Source organism: Meriones unguiculatus, chromosome 2 (assembly GCF_030254825.1).
Source record: "Meriones unguiculatus strain TT.TT164.6M chromosome 2, Bangor_MerUng_6.1, whole genome shotgun sequence".
Classification (NCBI taxonomy): domain Eukaryota; kingdom Metazoa; phylum Chordata; class Mammalia; order Rodentia; family Muridae; genus Meriones; species Meriones unguiculatus.
Window position 1 is genome coordinate 138,144,589 of NC_083350.1, and position 15,616 is coordinate 138,160,204.

The 15,616-nt window shown below is 48.3% G+C and overlaps 2 protein-coding genes across 2 annotated transcripts in view; one reads left to right on the forward strand and one right to left on the reverse strand.

The window, feature by feature from the left end:
• Cldn11 (claudin 11) lies at window positions 1–13,003 on the reverse strand. Its single transcript, XM_021632000.2, has 3 exons — window positions 12,568–13,003; window positions 8,941–9,105; window positions 1–1,246 (listed from the first exon to the last, which is right to left on the reverse strand). Exons 1-3 carry the CDS (start codon window positions 12,791–12,793, stop codon window positions 1,014–1,016), a joined length of 624 nt encoding a protein of 207 aa, XP_021487675.1. The 5' UTR covers window positions 12,794–13,003; the 3' UTR covers window positions 1–1,013.
• The window catches only part of LOC110545694 (syntaxin-12-like), a 27,895-nt gene continuing 25,070 nt past the window's right edge, over window positions 12,792–15,616 (forward strand). Inside the window, exons 1-2 of the mRNA XM_021631997.2 lie at window positions 12,792–12,919; window positions 13,013–13,135. Of these exons, the coding sequence (XP_021487672.1) occupies window positions 12,792–12,919; window positions 13,013–13,135 (251 nt within the window). The remainder of the gene's footprint in view (window positions 12,920–13,012; window positions 13,136–15,616) is intronic.

Sequence of the window (15,616 nt, forward strand, 5' to 3'; positions counted from 1 at the left end):
TTTGGAGACAGTTTGTTATTTTATTGCACAGATTTTACCTGAACAAATGCACCGACTGTGCTTGCAGTGTCCAGTCAGACACTGACAGAGCATCAGTGTTTACACCCAGGGAGCCAAATTCAACAGTACAACTTATGTTAAACAACATTGCCTCAAGATCGCTAACAGAAAGGAGACGGGGATAGAGGGGAGAAAACGTTTTAAAATGTGTTAATCTGAAGTATACGCAACTGTAGAATTAAAAACTACAGCATACAAACCTGGAACGCATGGACGGTCAGTTAAAGTTATAATCTTTGTACTGTTACTTATTGCATAACTAAAGTCTGTTTGGTTCATTTCCTTCATACTGGTGAACTGAGAATTTCAGGAAACCCATGGTTATAAAAAATGATCAATCTTGAAGAAGTATGTACAGAAAAATGTAAAATCACAAACTAAAAAAGAGTCCCAACCCCTCAACTTATAAAAGGGAAGCTTTCCCACAGAGAGAAAGTCCCGAGGTTCCCCTCCCACCCGTGTTCCCGAGTCTATCCTTTTCTATCTCTTATATGTAAGTGACCTTGAAACTAAGAGGCGAGAGAAAAACAGAGCGGTATCTCTAGGAAGCTTCCATTGTCGTTGGTAACCGTTTGAAAAGTGTCTTTTATTTCTCTCCCAGTCCACACCCACGTCAGCAAGGCTCCCAAGACATCTGAATTTAAGAGAGAAACAAAATATCTTTTTTTTTTAATCAACAACAATGGAATGCCCGAAGAAAGAGCTAACGGCCAGCGACACCATGAGAAAACTAGGTGGGCATTATCTGAGCTGGAGATTTCTTAAGGCAGCCAAGAAGTGGTGGGGTGGGCGGGGTTACGACTGCGGAGTGCCAGGCAGGATAGGCAGGGTACGTTCTAGACCTTTGGTTTTAGTGCCTGGCAGGAGAGTGGGCTTCTCCCCACTGTGGCGAGCAAACCCGGGGCCCCAGGCCCAGCATCTACAGCACCTCGGTGGGCAGTGGAGCCGCCCTCTTAGACGTGGGCACTCTTGGCATGTGTTGGCGAGCTGGAGCCAGAAGAGTAGTAGAAACGGTTTTCTCCAAATGACTGTGCGTCCCCAGAGCAGCAGACGATGACACAGCCACCCACCAGGCACAGCACAGCACCGATCCAGCCCGCATACAGCGAGTAGCCGAAGCTCACGATGGTGATCTCACGGTGGGCACACACAGGGAACCAGATGGTGGCGACAATGGCGCAGAGAGCTGGGGAGACAGGGAGAGAGGGTGACTGGACTCACGCATCACACTCCAAGTGCGCTGGGCAAGCAGGTTCACTCCACACACGTCCGTTCTGTCAGCTACCAAACCACCAAAAACAAAGCACTGCAGCTTCGGCAATCTCTGCTCCATAGAACAAGCTGGCTTACATAAGCTTGTGTCCAGTGTCCGGTCCTTGGTTTTCTCAAGGACCAGCTAGCAGAAACCCCCTTATCCAGACTTAATACAAACAGTTTAAGTCCAAACCCCACGTATTTGTTTTCACTTGTACATCATGTTATTTTTTTCGTTTGGGTCCAGGTTTTGTGTGTGTGTTGTTGCCAGATCAAGGCCTCATATAGCCTAGGGCAGCCATGCTGTGTAGCCACGGATAACCTTGAACCTCATTCCTGAGTTCTGGGATTTCAGGCATGGGCTGGTACAACCAGTTTATGGGGTACCAGGGATGGAACCCCACGGTTTTCTAGGCACACTTTATTGACTGAGCCTTGTTCTTAGCTCTGTACTGTTACAATTCTATTATTATATACTTACCTAATCATATTAGGCTTTTGGATTTGTGCATCCGTTCCCCACGCTCTGTGAAGGCGGGGGCCTTGCCTTATTTATGTCTATAAACTCCAAGCTCAGCACAGCTCAGTGTTTCCTGGCTGGATGGCTGAATAACCAGGCTCTGCAGAAATGGAAAACTGTTTTCCATCCCGTCTTGAGTTAGTCAACCCACAGTAAAAGACCTGCGCCAGCTGCCCCTTTTCTCTTACTAGAGCAAACACTGACGGAGGACCATGCAAAAGGTCTGAGTTTGTGTGGGGCCATTCCTGGCCACAAACCACCAACACACAAATGGACAGTTCCAGAGGTAAAAAAAAAAAAAAAAAAAAAACCTACCCAAGGCTTCTAACTGTTGTTACATTTTAACGGATTTATTGTGTGTGAGCATGTGTACTGGGGGCACACACCCCACAGGGCATTGTGTGGAGCTCAGAGGACAACTTCCATGAGTCCACCATGTGGGTTCCAAGGATGGGGAACTCAAATCGTCAGGCTTGGAGGCATGTGTCTCTATCTCCTGCACTTGCATGCTAGTCCAGGTTTTGTTTTAAGGAAATTTGAGCATATAAACTGGCTCTTGAACAGGGCAGCAACAAGCTACATGGGGCCATTTTTTCACTTAGGCCATGGGGCTACTGAGATTGAAAACCTGACTTTTTTTAGTTTTAATGATTTTCATTAAAATGGCCACATGTGTCTAATGACTATCTTACAGGGTGACACAGCTCAAAACAATTAGTATCCTCTAATTTCTCTCAAACACAGCAGGACAGAAATTTTAGGAAGAACTTTAACTTGAGCTAGACCGTTAGAATTGCCAGACATGAAGCTAATCAGAAAGGTAGGATTTCCAGCTGGTGTCCAAAAACATACAGACAGATTCAAGGCAGAGCACTGCTCAGCCAGCCCAACATTTGCTACCTGGGGTGCCCCTGTCAACTTCAATGCAGCAAGTGACTTTTCAGGTTTCTGCCAAGGTTTCTAACTTATGATATCTGCCCAAGGAGAAGAAATAGTCTTTCTTTATGTAAACTAATTTGCCTTGTAGCTTACAACACTTCTTATTAACAGTAGACTAAGTGTACACCGGTGAGCAAGATGTACAGAGACACAATAAAAAGAGGTCATTTCCGGTCTTAAAGAGTACAGACACACCCCCAAAGCAGAGGACAGAGGCAAGAGATTGGGATTGGAAGGGTTTGATTTTCTTTTTGTTTACATTGTTTTGAAAAAAAAAAGGCCTTGTGTGTCCCAGGCTGGCCTGAAGTTTGTCCTATGAAAGGAAAGCTTTTCCTCTGTGGAGACAGGGTGCAGAAATTCTGTTCTAGAGTGTTTCAGCCCGAGAAAATTGCCATGAGCTTCTCATGGCAAGAAGCAATACAGCAGACACTCCTAGCCCACTCTGAAACACAGAGTTAGGCTCTGTGTTCCAAGAGTGATGGCTCCGCTGATTTTACATGTGTCAGCGATGGTGTTAGTTTACTGTATGCAATTCACTAAAGAGGGAACGTCTATACAATCATATAATGATCACCTGAGTGGGTAGACAAATAAAAGACAGGCAGACGGATAGATGGATGGATGGATGGATACATGGATGGATGGATGGATGCATGAATGGACAGACAGATGAATGAAAAGTAGTCTAATTTTGGCTCTACTTTCCCCTACCTACACCCCAATCACAAATTTTAACGTGACTTTAACACACTGAGAGTCACAAACTCACCGTTTACTTAATTAAAATCTCCCCTCTTTCATACTCCATGCAAAACAAGGCACCAGTAGATGAATGAACTCGGGGTAGAATTCCTGTGGCACTCAAAACTGAACTACATCAAAACCGCGGAGGAACAGACAGGCCACACACAACATGAAAGGGACCTAGAGGCCGGCTTGCAGTGACCTCAGACTGAACCAAAGGAAAAAGGTTTAGACACAAAGAAAGGAGGATACGCTCCTTTCCAGCAGTACCTTTTGTGGGGACTAGATATGCTGACCAAGCAGTGCAGCTAGAAAATTCAGCCCAGATCACCACCTCACTGAAAACAGGGCCAGGGATAAAACTGCATGCACTCTTGGCTTTCTCAAGGACTTCCTCTAGATTGGTTCCTATCTGTGTACCTACCTACATATACTCCAAAAAGAGAGGTTTTTTTGCTCTCTGGGAAAAGTAAAAAGGTCTTATAAAAAGTCATACGTACCCATAAGGTAAAGAACTTTGTTTTGCTTTGTTGTTTTTTTGTTTTGTTTTGTTTTTGTTTTTTTGAGGGGGGGGCATTGTCGAGACAGGATTTCTCTGTGTAACAGCCCTGACTGTCCCGGAACTCACTTTGTAGACCAGGCTTGTTCTTGCTCCTTCAGTAGTCACCCTCCTTAACTGCACAGGCAAGGGCAGGACTCTGCAGTCTGTTTAGGGACAAGCAGTAACAACTAAAGGAGGCAAAAGAGGAAAGAGGGGAGAAAGCTATGCACACAGGATTCAGCCTTCTCCAGAGTAGAACCCCTCCTAGTTAAAGATTAAAAATGATTGCCTGAGGCCAGGCAGTGGTGGCTCACACCTTTAATCCCAGCACTCAGAAGGCAGAGGCAGGCAGGTCTCTGTGAGTTCCAGGCCAGCCTGATATACAGAGAAATCCAAGGCAGCCAGGACTGTTACACAGAGAAACCCTGTCTCAAAAATCAAAAACAAAATTTGCCTGTATTGTGGACAATTTTCAAATAATGCAATATGATGTGTTCCTTAGTTGACAGGACATGTCTTTGCTAAAAGTTCATGATCTATCTTAACTAAACAAATTATTTGGGAAGACAGTTTACCAAAGCAGAACTTAAGTGTATCTTTCTATCTTTATAGATGTTAAAGAATACATGGTAATATGAAAAAAAAATTAAATGAATGAGATACACACAACCTCTTAAATATGTACACTTATTAGGTGTCAGCTAAAAAACAAATTAGCAAAAGAAAAATAAGTGTGGGCTAAGGACATGTTCAGTGGGTAAAAGCATGTAATGCACAGCATAAGGACTTCAGTTCAAATCCCCAGCACTCACATAAAAATCTGGGCATAGCCACTTGCCCCTGTAACCCCAGAATGGCAGGGAGCAGAAGAGGAGGCTCACTGAAGCCTGCTGACTGCCAGCCTAGCTCCAGGTTGAGTGAAGCCTGTCTCAGGGGAGTAAGGCAAAAAGTGACAGAGCAGGATAACTGAGGCACCCCTCCTCATACCTATCAGGTACACACCACACACATGCACACACACGCACACACGCACGCACGCGCGCGCGCGCACACACACACACACACACACGCAAATAAAAAAAAAGATACAGTGATGTTAAGTAAAATGATGCAGGTGTGCCTGACATTTTAGGTAACAAATGAGAGAAAAACAAAGGAAGAAAAAGGCAATGCAGGAAGTCCACAGACACTAGCCTTTCTTCTTTTGTGATGTGCTTTTGTGATGTGCTCGTTTTCAGGCTTTGCTGCTTCCTGTACTAGGCAAGGAAGGGACTTTTTTAAAGCACCGTTGAATTACTTGAGTTTTTTGAACTGTACCGGGATGGTAAGTTAGAGGCCTATGTATGGGATCAGGGAGGGGAAAAGGAGCAAGCAATAGTCCTCACTGAGTCATACTTATCAGCTGTCCTTCCCCATTCAAAGCTAGAAGAGCTTGAGTTGTTCTTTTCTCGCCTGTCATCTTCTAAAGCACGGACATAAGAAAGCAGCCATCAGGCGACATGGTCCTCTCACACCGGTAATCGGCAGGAAAACCCAAGTTTGCCACTGCCATCAAGTCAAATGGAATATTCGAGTACGTTTTTTCCTGGCCAGCTTTCCACACCGACATTTTTCCTGTTGTTTTTCCTCCCCACATCACCTCCCTTCTCCTACAGCAATCTAAAACAAGCCTCGTGGGGGTCTGCTGAATTTAACTGCATTCTTATTTGTTGCTTAGGTGTGTGTGGCTAGGGATTGAAGCTAGTTGTTGCTCTACACAATATTGCATATCCAGGTACTTGTTAGTATTTTGTCAAGAAAAAAAAAGAATTCAGAGACAGGAAGGGTTCACACAGCAGTTAGTTAGGCTATCTGCTGACGGGCACGGTCACTGCCATACTGAAATGCCACATCCTCTTCCCACACACAAGGATTCCCTTTCCCTGTAGAGAAGTTCACCTCACATTTGCCCTCACCCTTAATTCTAGCACAATCCACCATAAGCCCAAAAGTTTATAACAGTAACAACTTTCTCAAGTATAAATAAAGCCACCAGGCCCAGATGTTTAAAGGGAAGAAGAAAAACTGAAAGGAGTTCCCTGAGGAGGCCAAGTACAGCTTCCTCCCTGCCACTCCCGAGAGACATTCGGAAGAAGTGCTTTCCACTGTGCAGCAAGGCAACAACAGGCTGCATCAGAGCTAGGAATCAGGGTTCCTTCACGATGGAGGACATGAATCAGGTCCCCACATCCTGATTTCCATTAAGCCAGGATGCAGGATGCACAGTCGTGCCGTGGACAAGACCCTCCTAGAACTCAAACGTGACTGTGTTGGCTCTTTATTTCCCCTAGCCAACAACAACTGCAGTCGTGGCAAGCATGGCTTACTATGTGCCTGATGCCATGCTGAAGATTTCCCATACTTCACTGTGCCGTTCCTACTAAGCTGGGAAGGACGCATGGTTGCTAGCGACAGTAACTGCTCAGCTGACACAACTGGGGAGTCAGTGGGATCCTGATTCAGTCCGGTTGGTTTGACGCCAACCAACAAAATGTTAGGGCCCAGAGCCTTGTGCCTTGAAAATTAACAGATGAGATTCCCCTCATTCTCTCCCCCAGCTCGGAAGCATCTGTTGCCCCTTGAGCACTGCAGAACCATGCCCCTACTTCTTCCCAATAAGGTGGAGCTGGCCAGCATGCAGGCTTCCTTTCAAGCCTTCAGAAGAAACAGTCAGAGGTTCATTCACGTTTGGTTTCCACATCAGAACCAGCTGTGACAGTGCCCACTCCCAGGCCCCCCAGCTCCTGTACTACCCCCTGCCCTTTTCTCCACAGCCACACTTGAGCTGGAACATCCCCCGTGACCCCTCAGCACTGGGCATGGGTCCATCATCAACATCTCCCCAGAGAGGGGAGAGTGGCAGAAAACAACCCAGAGCCGCACACAAAGGGAGCCTTCACACTCCGGCTTCCCCCAGCCATCCCTGACCCTATGGCAGGGGCCAAGAAGACTCCAAGGAAATCAGCAGGTGATACTCCTGAGACAAGGAGCTCTACAGAGCCAGCTCCATCCTGTCAAAACAGCATGAAACCCAGGGGCAAGCAGAGACCTGCCGAGAGAGAAATCTGACAGCAATCAAAAGAGGAGGGCAGCAGAGAAAATGTGAATCTGGAACTGCCGCAGGCCCCTGCTCTGGTACCGAGCTGATGCCAGAGCTCCCTCAGGCTCAGATTTCTTCTTCTCCACAGATTGGGTGGAGACAGACAAACAGGGACTGAGCGATGCCCAGCCCCGCCTCACTTTGCTCAGCTGTCAAACAGTCTGCCTATACAAGCAAGCCACCTTAAAAAGATAAAGAAAAACTTGGGCCAGTAAGAGAGCTCGGTGGGTAAAGGTGCTTGCTGTCAAGGCCGGGAGCCTGAGTTTGTTCTCCAGGTCACACTCCGTGGAAGGTGAGAACCCACTGTCCTCCGTGCATGTGCACACACACATAGACATATGTTTAAAAAAAAAACAAAACATAGTAATAAGATAAAGAAAAAACCAGCCAGGCGTGGCGACGAAAGCCTTTAATTCCAGCACTCTGGAAGCAGAGGCAGGTGAATCTCTGAGTTCAAGGCCAGCCTGATCGACAGAGCAAGTTTTGGGACAGCCAGAACCACACAGAGAAACTCTGTTTAAAATAATAATAATAATAATAATAATAATAATAATAAAGAGAAAGAAAAGTCAATTCATCTGGGAAGTTTCAAACCACACACTGTGTCAGCGCCACCCCCAAAAAGCAGAAACCACGGTGTGCATTAATAGAGGCCACTCGTCTCTCTCCTTCCCACAGGCTTGTTTGCAGCTATTTTAACGTGCTTTCTCACTTAGAGGTGTTCTGGAACAGTTATGTGAAAGGTCAGGAAAGACAAGGTCTTATGTACCCCAGGCTATCCTCGTAGCCAAGAGTATGACCTTGAACTTCTGATCCTGCTGCCTTCACTTTGTAAGGGCTAAGATCACACAGTTGCTTCACTTTGCCAGCGTTTATTTTTGCGGTACAGGAGACAAGACCCTCAGCAGGAAGTTAATTCAAGCTGCCGTGTTCACGTAGGTTCAGCGAAACTGAATGAACACGCACCACTTCCTCAGCCTAGATTGCTCCTCCCTCCAGTCACTGACCGGTCACCTTCCCTTCTGCTCTCTGGTCCCTGGATTCCTGTGCTCTGGGAAACCCCTTCACTGTGACTTAGCTGCCTTTCCTCCTGTTTACTGCACACGGGCCTTTTAAGGTGACCCCAGGCCATATCTTGGAGTGTCTATACGCACTCAAGGTATAGACCCCTTTTCACCGTCGGGGTCCCCGTTACTACCACAGAAACTGCTATACCCGATCAATGAACGCTTACTGAACAAAACCATTGATCCATCACCTGCTGGTCTCCCTCCCTCCATGCCTTCCCTCTGTGCTCCTCTCTTCCTGACCTTCCATTACTTATTAATGAGGCTCTCATTTCCTACTGCAATGAGAATCTCCCTGGGAGCCTCCTAAAAATATTTTTTTCTGACCTGATCTTTGGAAAACTCCAGTTCAATTGATCTGCTGTGAAGTCTGAGTAGAAGCCATACTAAACTGATTCTACTGTGAAGCCTGCCTAAAGAGCAGCCCCATGACCCACTTCCTTCAGGTCTTCCTCGGGTAGTCATTTTCTTGTTAACCTATCGGCTCCTCGCACAGATCTAACTTGGAATCCTGTCACAGCTTCCTCTGGAATACGATCTAAAGGCATCTAGATTGTGAGTTGCTGCTGCCCGCTGGATTCGCTTGACTCCTTTTCACATTTCTCTTGAAGTAGCAACTGCAAGAGCGGAGGTTCTTCACCCTCAGTGGAGTTGGGGTGCCAAAGAGAAAGCTTACCCAGCAGAATAAGAAGCACCCCGGCCAGCTGCGCTCGCCTGTACTTGGCCACTCCAGGTTCATGGCCCATTCGGATGCAGGGGAGAACTGTCAGTAACAGCAAGATGGCCGGCAGACCCAGAACTGAAGCAGCAATCATGAGGGCTCTACAAGCCTGAACGTAGCCTGGGGACAAGAGAGCAGAGAGGCAGGGTTAGACTTGGATTAGAGGGTGGGGGTCCTCTTGCTCCTGAGTCCCCCCTCTCAAGAATTCAACACCACCGTCCTCCTTCTTGTTGTCCCCTGTACGACTTCAAACATGATAAATATCCAAGATCACACCTTCAACTCAGGGAGAGTGCTAGAGAGACAGACCCAAGGTGAAGATCAAACCACATGCTCACAGCAGAGCCACCAGGCACTGACCTGCATTACTATAACACCTTGGTAAAGATTCACCTAGAAACCCAAGTGTTCGGAAAGGTCAGCTGTGACGTTGGGTTGTTGATTCCAGTCTGCTGCGACGTGACTGGCCTGTGCAACTCCAGCAAGTCAGTTACTGACTGCATCACTTTCCTCACCTGCAGAGTGATAAGACTAGATCGTCTCCACCTTCCAAGTAGAATTCTACCGGCCATCAAGTTCACAAGTCAGAGAGTCTTTAGAAAATGTTCTGTGCTAAGGAGTGAAAAAAAATAGTAGCAAATAGTACTGGCAATATTGCCCTGTCCAGGCAATTCTCAGGCTTATGATCCTCCTGCCTCAGCCTCCCCGGTGCTGGGATTATAGGCATGAGGCACCACACTGAGCCTGGCGTGGTACTGCTATCTCCAGAGTACTGATTTTATCCTCAGTTCATGCTGGGTGTGACTATCTGTAGCCCTGAATTACAGTGTAAGCTAAGACTATGGTTCCCTCTCTCTCTCTCCTGCCTCCCAAGAGGCTGCTGTCCTCTGGTCTCCTATCCCCTCAGATGGTCAGCTTCTACTTCCTGCTTCATGAATGGTGCTTGGGCATGTTTCTCCCCCTGGTCTGTCAATGTTTGAAAGGTATATCTCTAGCCTGGGGATTCCTTTGAGTAGACTCCTGTCTTGGTCTTCATGCCCCCACAACAGCTGACATATCTATCAATGGAGGAAAATGTGAGTTGAAAGAGAGATGTAGAGCAAAGGTATCGACTCTATACTGCCAAATAAAAAAGCTAAGTGAGAACATTATGAAGATTCAGATTATAATATGCACAATTTCGTGTAAGATAAATCTGTACAGATTCCAGGGGAATTTCACAGATTTAAGTTCACTGTTTCACCTTCACGTTATTTATTGCTTCTCATTAAAACCACTCTCCTTTTTTTTTTTTTTTTAAAGAGTCCCATTTACGAATGACGGTTGTCTGTTTCGTTTTCGTAGGCAGAAGTGAAGCTAGAGGCCCCGTCGAGGCCAAGAACTGACCCTAACTCTTTCCCACGTACCAGAACCCCCATGTCAGACACAGCCAACCTCCCTGTATGCCAACACGCAGCATAAACACTGCCCCTTAGCAGGGCAGGCCACATGGGCTCTCTTCCAACCGCTGCCCATCTCATCATAAGAATGAGATAATTTATCAGTTACCATAGACTTGTGGACCCCTGGGAGGAGCCCCAGAGCCTGAGCCCAGCGCCCCCCTTGCATCCAGGGCCCACACAAAGGCAGCAGTCAACTCAAACTGATGCTCTGAAATTTATGGCACGAGGCCGTCCACGAGCTGCCACACCAACACCCTGTCTAGAAATCGGAAGACGGGGACAGAGGGGTGCCCCTCCCCCACCCGCTGGGTGAGGTTGGGGATGCGGAACAATAAGCTTCTCCACAAAATATACTCCCTGCCCCCCAGCATGGCCTGTGTGTTCTGAAAACAAATCATTTGGCATGGAGCACTCAGGAAATGTAGTTTCAGGGGAAGGAAACAAAAGGATTTTATACATCAGTGAGAAATCACTACAGCCAAGCCCAGCTGTTACTAGAAAATGGCATCTGCCCTTTCTAGAATATCTCTACTTCAAAGCGGGACTTTGTTTCTTGTCTCACTGGCTCCCACAAGCAATCCCGGAAGATACCTGGTTTACATTCTTTACAGAAAGCTGCTAGGGCTTACTGAGGTGAGCAACTCGCCCCAGACATCCCAGATGGTGAGTGGCTAGGTCCCAGAGTCTGACTCAGGTCTACCAAAGCCAGCGTTAACTGATGCTGAGTCCACACCGGGGTTCCCTAATGCCTGGCCTTCTGAATGTCCAAATGGAGAAAGGAAGGGGTAGTGAACGGCAGGTCTGACATGCACTGTGCCCTCCTACTATATGGTAGAGGCAAGGTATGGACCAAGAGAGAACGCAAAGAGAACTTAAAATGTTGTGTGGGTGGGAATGTGGCTCAGTCTGTAGAGAGCTCACCTAGCATGAACAGAGCCCTGGGTTCAATTCCCAATACCGCATCCTGGGATAAAGAAGTCAGCAAGCAGTAAGTGAGCTGGATGGAGGGAGGTGAATTCCAAATGCCCTGTCTGGAAAGTAGGGGGCGCTTGAGGCTCTTCACAGGTCTCTAGAAAGCCAAATATTCTCCCTGGAGAATGTACAAATTTGGCTGTTGTCAGACCAGCAGCTTTAGGGCTGATTTCTCCTCATGTAAGGGCCTGACTATGCCCTTGAAGACATACATGACCCAAGGCCAGAGGGACTTAGACAACCTGACCCAGGTGACAGTGAAGCCGCAGGGCATGACAGAGTTCTAGCAGAAATATACAAGCGGTGCTCACAGCAGCCCAAGTCGCCTAACTGTTAAAACTGCTTCCACAGACTTTCCCATAGAAAGATGCTCCTTCCCAAACTCCCTCACCCAGGGTTTCAGAGGCTCGCCACCACCCCCACGCCACCCCCACCCCAGGCACCCTCCAACACACACGCAAGGAGCCTCGAACTGACCTGTGTCTCCCTGGCAGCCTTTCCTTCTCAGGGTACTGGGTTTTCCCAAAACCCAGTAGCCTGCTGGGTGGAACTGGGGAAGCATGTCACCCTAGCAGGGAAGGGGTGTCACTGCAGCCTGCTGTTAAGGGATCTCTGGGCAAAAGATAGGGGTGGCCGAGAGAACCAACTTGGAGTCACTAATCTGGGCAGTCCAGAGAGTCCTTGAACATCAGCCTAGCCTCACCTGAACACCTCTGGGGCACCACAGTCTAGAAGCTCAACCTACACCCACTTGAGACACCAGATCGTTCCTACTTTGCTCTTTCCTCCTCACTTCTACAGAGAGCCCTAATCAGAAGCCCATCGGAGAAGGCAGGGGCCAGGACTGCAGCAATTTTGGTCCATTGGCTTGGGAACCTGGGATGATGAAGCGATGGGAGTTAATAAGTTTCTACCATGCGTGTAGGATTCGATTGGTGAAATTATCAAAGCCATTGGTCAGTGTTACCGGTGGCCAAATTGCCGTAATCATGTCATGTTCCAGATGAAGAAACTGGAGCTGGCAGGTGGTTCTTTAGGCAGGGATTTGAGATGCCAAAAATGTACCCAAGAAGCCTCTGAGTGCCCAGACTTGTGAGAACCCCGTCTAAAACCCCCATTTCTGGCCCGTCCTGCCTCTGGGAACTGCTTGCAAGCTCGGCGTTCTTACCCGGGAGGATGAGGATGTCCACCAGAGGCTTGCAGTGGTAGAGGCCGGTGGCCATGACACAGTCGGCCCACAGACCCTTGGATCCCAGCTCGTCCATCTTTCGGCAGGTGGGGATGGTGTAGCTGCAGGTCACCACCCAGTCGTTGGTAGACGTGGTGACGATGATGCCAATCCAGCCCACGAAGCTCGTGACGAAGCCCACCACCTGCAGGCAAGTGGCTACCATGGTGCCCACAGCGACGTCCGCGCGGCTGGACCCTCGCGGACTGTGCCCCCCTGCGCCCGCCTCGACAGAGCCCGCCCTGGGCTTGCTCTCCGCGGCCCTGGCTCCGGGGAAACTCCTCCGCGGAGGGTGAGAGGCTGCGAGCGTGCAGCGGGGACAGGTGCGCCTGGAGGGGACAGCAGCGCAGCTGGGCAGCGCGCCCCCGCCCCCTCTTTAAACTAGGTGGCCCGGGCCAGCAAGCGCCAATCCGCGACAGCCCCGGGCCAAGCCAGCCAATCGCCGGCCGGGCTCCGGAGCAGGGGTGTGGAAGGAAGCAGAGGACCAGGAGCCGGCAGCAGGGGGTCGGTGACGCCGGGACCGCGCAGGAAAGTTAATTAACCCCATCCCGATGGAGACCTGCGGGGTGCGCGGGGTGCGTCGGGCTCCTGATGGATTTGCAAAACGCAGTCTCTCTTCTTAAGACCTCTCTCTTGTCTCCGCGTCTGGGTCTCCTGTCTCAACTTTTACCCGCTCACTCCCCTTCTCAGCTGTTAAAACTTCCAAGGGCACCCGGCAGAGTTTCCTATGACCCTAAGGAGAAAGGGAGAACCTGAATCCCCATCCGCAGCACCCAATAAAAGGCCTGGCGTGGCCCAGCATGTCTGTCCCCCCAGTGCTGTTGACTAAGACAGAAGGATCTCTGTTTTTGCTGGCTGCTACCCTACTCCAGGTTCAGTGCTGTTCTCTGTCTCAAGAGAAAAAGGTGGATGGTGACAAAGGACACGGAACATCCTTCTAGTGCACACTGTGTATACACACACGCGGGCGCGCACACAGGCACTCCACAAGAAACAAATAACATAACGAAGATACTTTGCCCTGGTGGCAAACCAGCAGAGTTAGCTGTGGTCACAATAATGGTGACAGTAGCTACTTGTGGTATTGTTATCAGTATTTAACTATGTACGTGTGTTTTTATAGTATAGCTTATTGAATTCTCCACGCTCGGTAGTGGGAACAACTGTCGATTTTACACAGAAGAAACAGCCCCCAAAAGGACGAGCTCCTCAAGTCCACACAGCTAAGAGGGAAACTAGAATCCACCGGCCTCATCTCATCCCTGTCCCTGACCGTTCCTGGGAACCCAGCCTGGTTATCACTTTCCGAATGTTCCTAAAGGGCCTGGTGTTCCACTTGTGATACATTAGGAGGGAGGCACTGCGTCCAGATCACTGTGAATGAGATAGCCTCTGTTCTCCACTGAGAAAACAGCCAGCCGGGGCTGAGTGGGAAGCAGAAGCTATGGGCAACAGCAACCTGGCCGCCCTCTCCCCTCCAAGCATTCAGATAAGGCCCGTTATGTGGCCTTGGGTAGATGAAGGTACTGGGAATGAACCCAAGGACCTGAGCATGCTGGGCTGGGGCCCTACCACTGAGCTACAACTTCAGGCTATCGCAGTGTTAAGCCTTGAAAGTATCTGATTATCTTACTATGTATCTTGATCTATCCAGCCTTGAACGTACTCTTGATGTAGTCACCTGGGCCACTTCCCGCTCGTCATTTATTCAATTTAAAATGGTGAAGGATTTCGGCAAACACAGCATTCTGAAGCCTCGGACACCAATAGCGCACCATTGGTGTTGAGCTTCCCACGGCCATTGCCATGCTACAGTCACTGCAAGTCACCTAGGCTTCTGGGGAAGGCTGCCTTTGATCAAGAACACAAGCGGGCTGTCGGTTAGCCTGTGTGACCCAAGGGTTCTGCACTTTGTAGCAAGAATGGCAAACAGTTCATCGGTGTTGTTGTGAGCTAATAACTCACACAGCACACGTGACACAGAGCTGGTCCTGCTGATGGCGCCAGTCACTGGTGCTGCCCAGACCAGGCTGCACCGTTCGAGTCCTGGCTCTGCTCCTGGCTACGGATCAAAACATTTCACGTTGCTTTTTCTTTTTTTTAAAGAACATAAGAGTTAGCGGGGAAGTGGTCGAACATACCTTTAATGCCAGCACTCAGGAGGCAGAGGCAGGCGGATCTCTGTGAGTTCAAAGCCAGCCTGGACTACAGTGTGCGTTCCAGGACAGCCAGACCTGTTACAAGGAAAAAACTCTGTCCCAAAATAATAATAATAATAATAATAATAATAATAATAATAATATGTTCATTCATTCCTTGAGAATTTCATGCATTTTTTATTACACCTTGATTTATTTATTTTGTGTGTGCATGATTTTGTGTGTGTGTGTGTGTGTGTGTGTGTGTGTGTGTGGTGTGTGTGTGTGTAGCACATGTGCAGAGCTCAGAGGACAACCTGCAGGAGTCCGTGCACTCCTTCTACCATGTGTTCCCCGAGAAGCAAAGTGAGGTCGTCAGGCTTGAAGACAGGTACCTTTGCCCGCTGAGCCATCTCACCAGCCCTGCTCAATGTCCCTCCTCCCGTCTGTAAAGTGGGGGTGAACGTGGGATCTACGTCAGAGTGCTCTTTACTTCTATGTAAGTCACTCCATGCGCAGAGCTAAAATATGTGGTACAAGGACTCAGTAAACCTGACTACTACGTTGTGGTCTGGAGCTCAGAACTCCTGCTTTTGCATTCTTCTTGCACTCATGTAAGGTGAGCATTTGTTCAAACAGTTTTGTAGGAATAAACCCCCTTTTTGAATGAATCATCAACTCCATAGAGTATTTCCTCATAAGTTCTATCAATCTGGATGTTGTCAAGTATTTTCTTTAACATCCAAAACTAGCTCTGTGCTAAGTACAATATAAAATATAAAAACCCCAAGCACCATCAATCCATTGTAAAACTAGTTAAGAAATTTACATTTTGGGGACTCCATTAGAAT

What these genes read in the sequence shown, in the direction of transcription:
- Cldn11 (XM_021632000.2), bottom strand. Translation starts at nt 12,793, where the DNA reads ATGGTAGCCACTTGCCTGCAGGTGGTGGGCTTCGTCACGAGCTTCGTG. An exon ending in GGACATCCTCATCCTCCCGG is followed by an intron (nt 9,106 to 12,567) that starts GTAAGAACGCCG and finishes TCTTGTCCCCAG; the next exon opens with GCTACGTTCAGGCTTGTAGA. An exon ending in GGTGCTTCTTATTCTGCTGG is followed by an intron (nt 1,247 to 8,940) that starts GTAAGCTTTCTC and finishes CTGTCTCCCCAG; the next exon opens with CTCTCTGCGCCATTGTCGCC.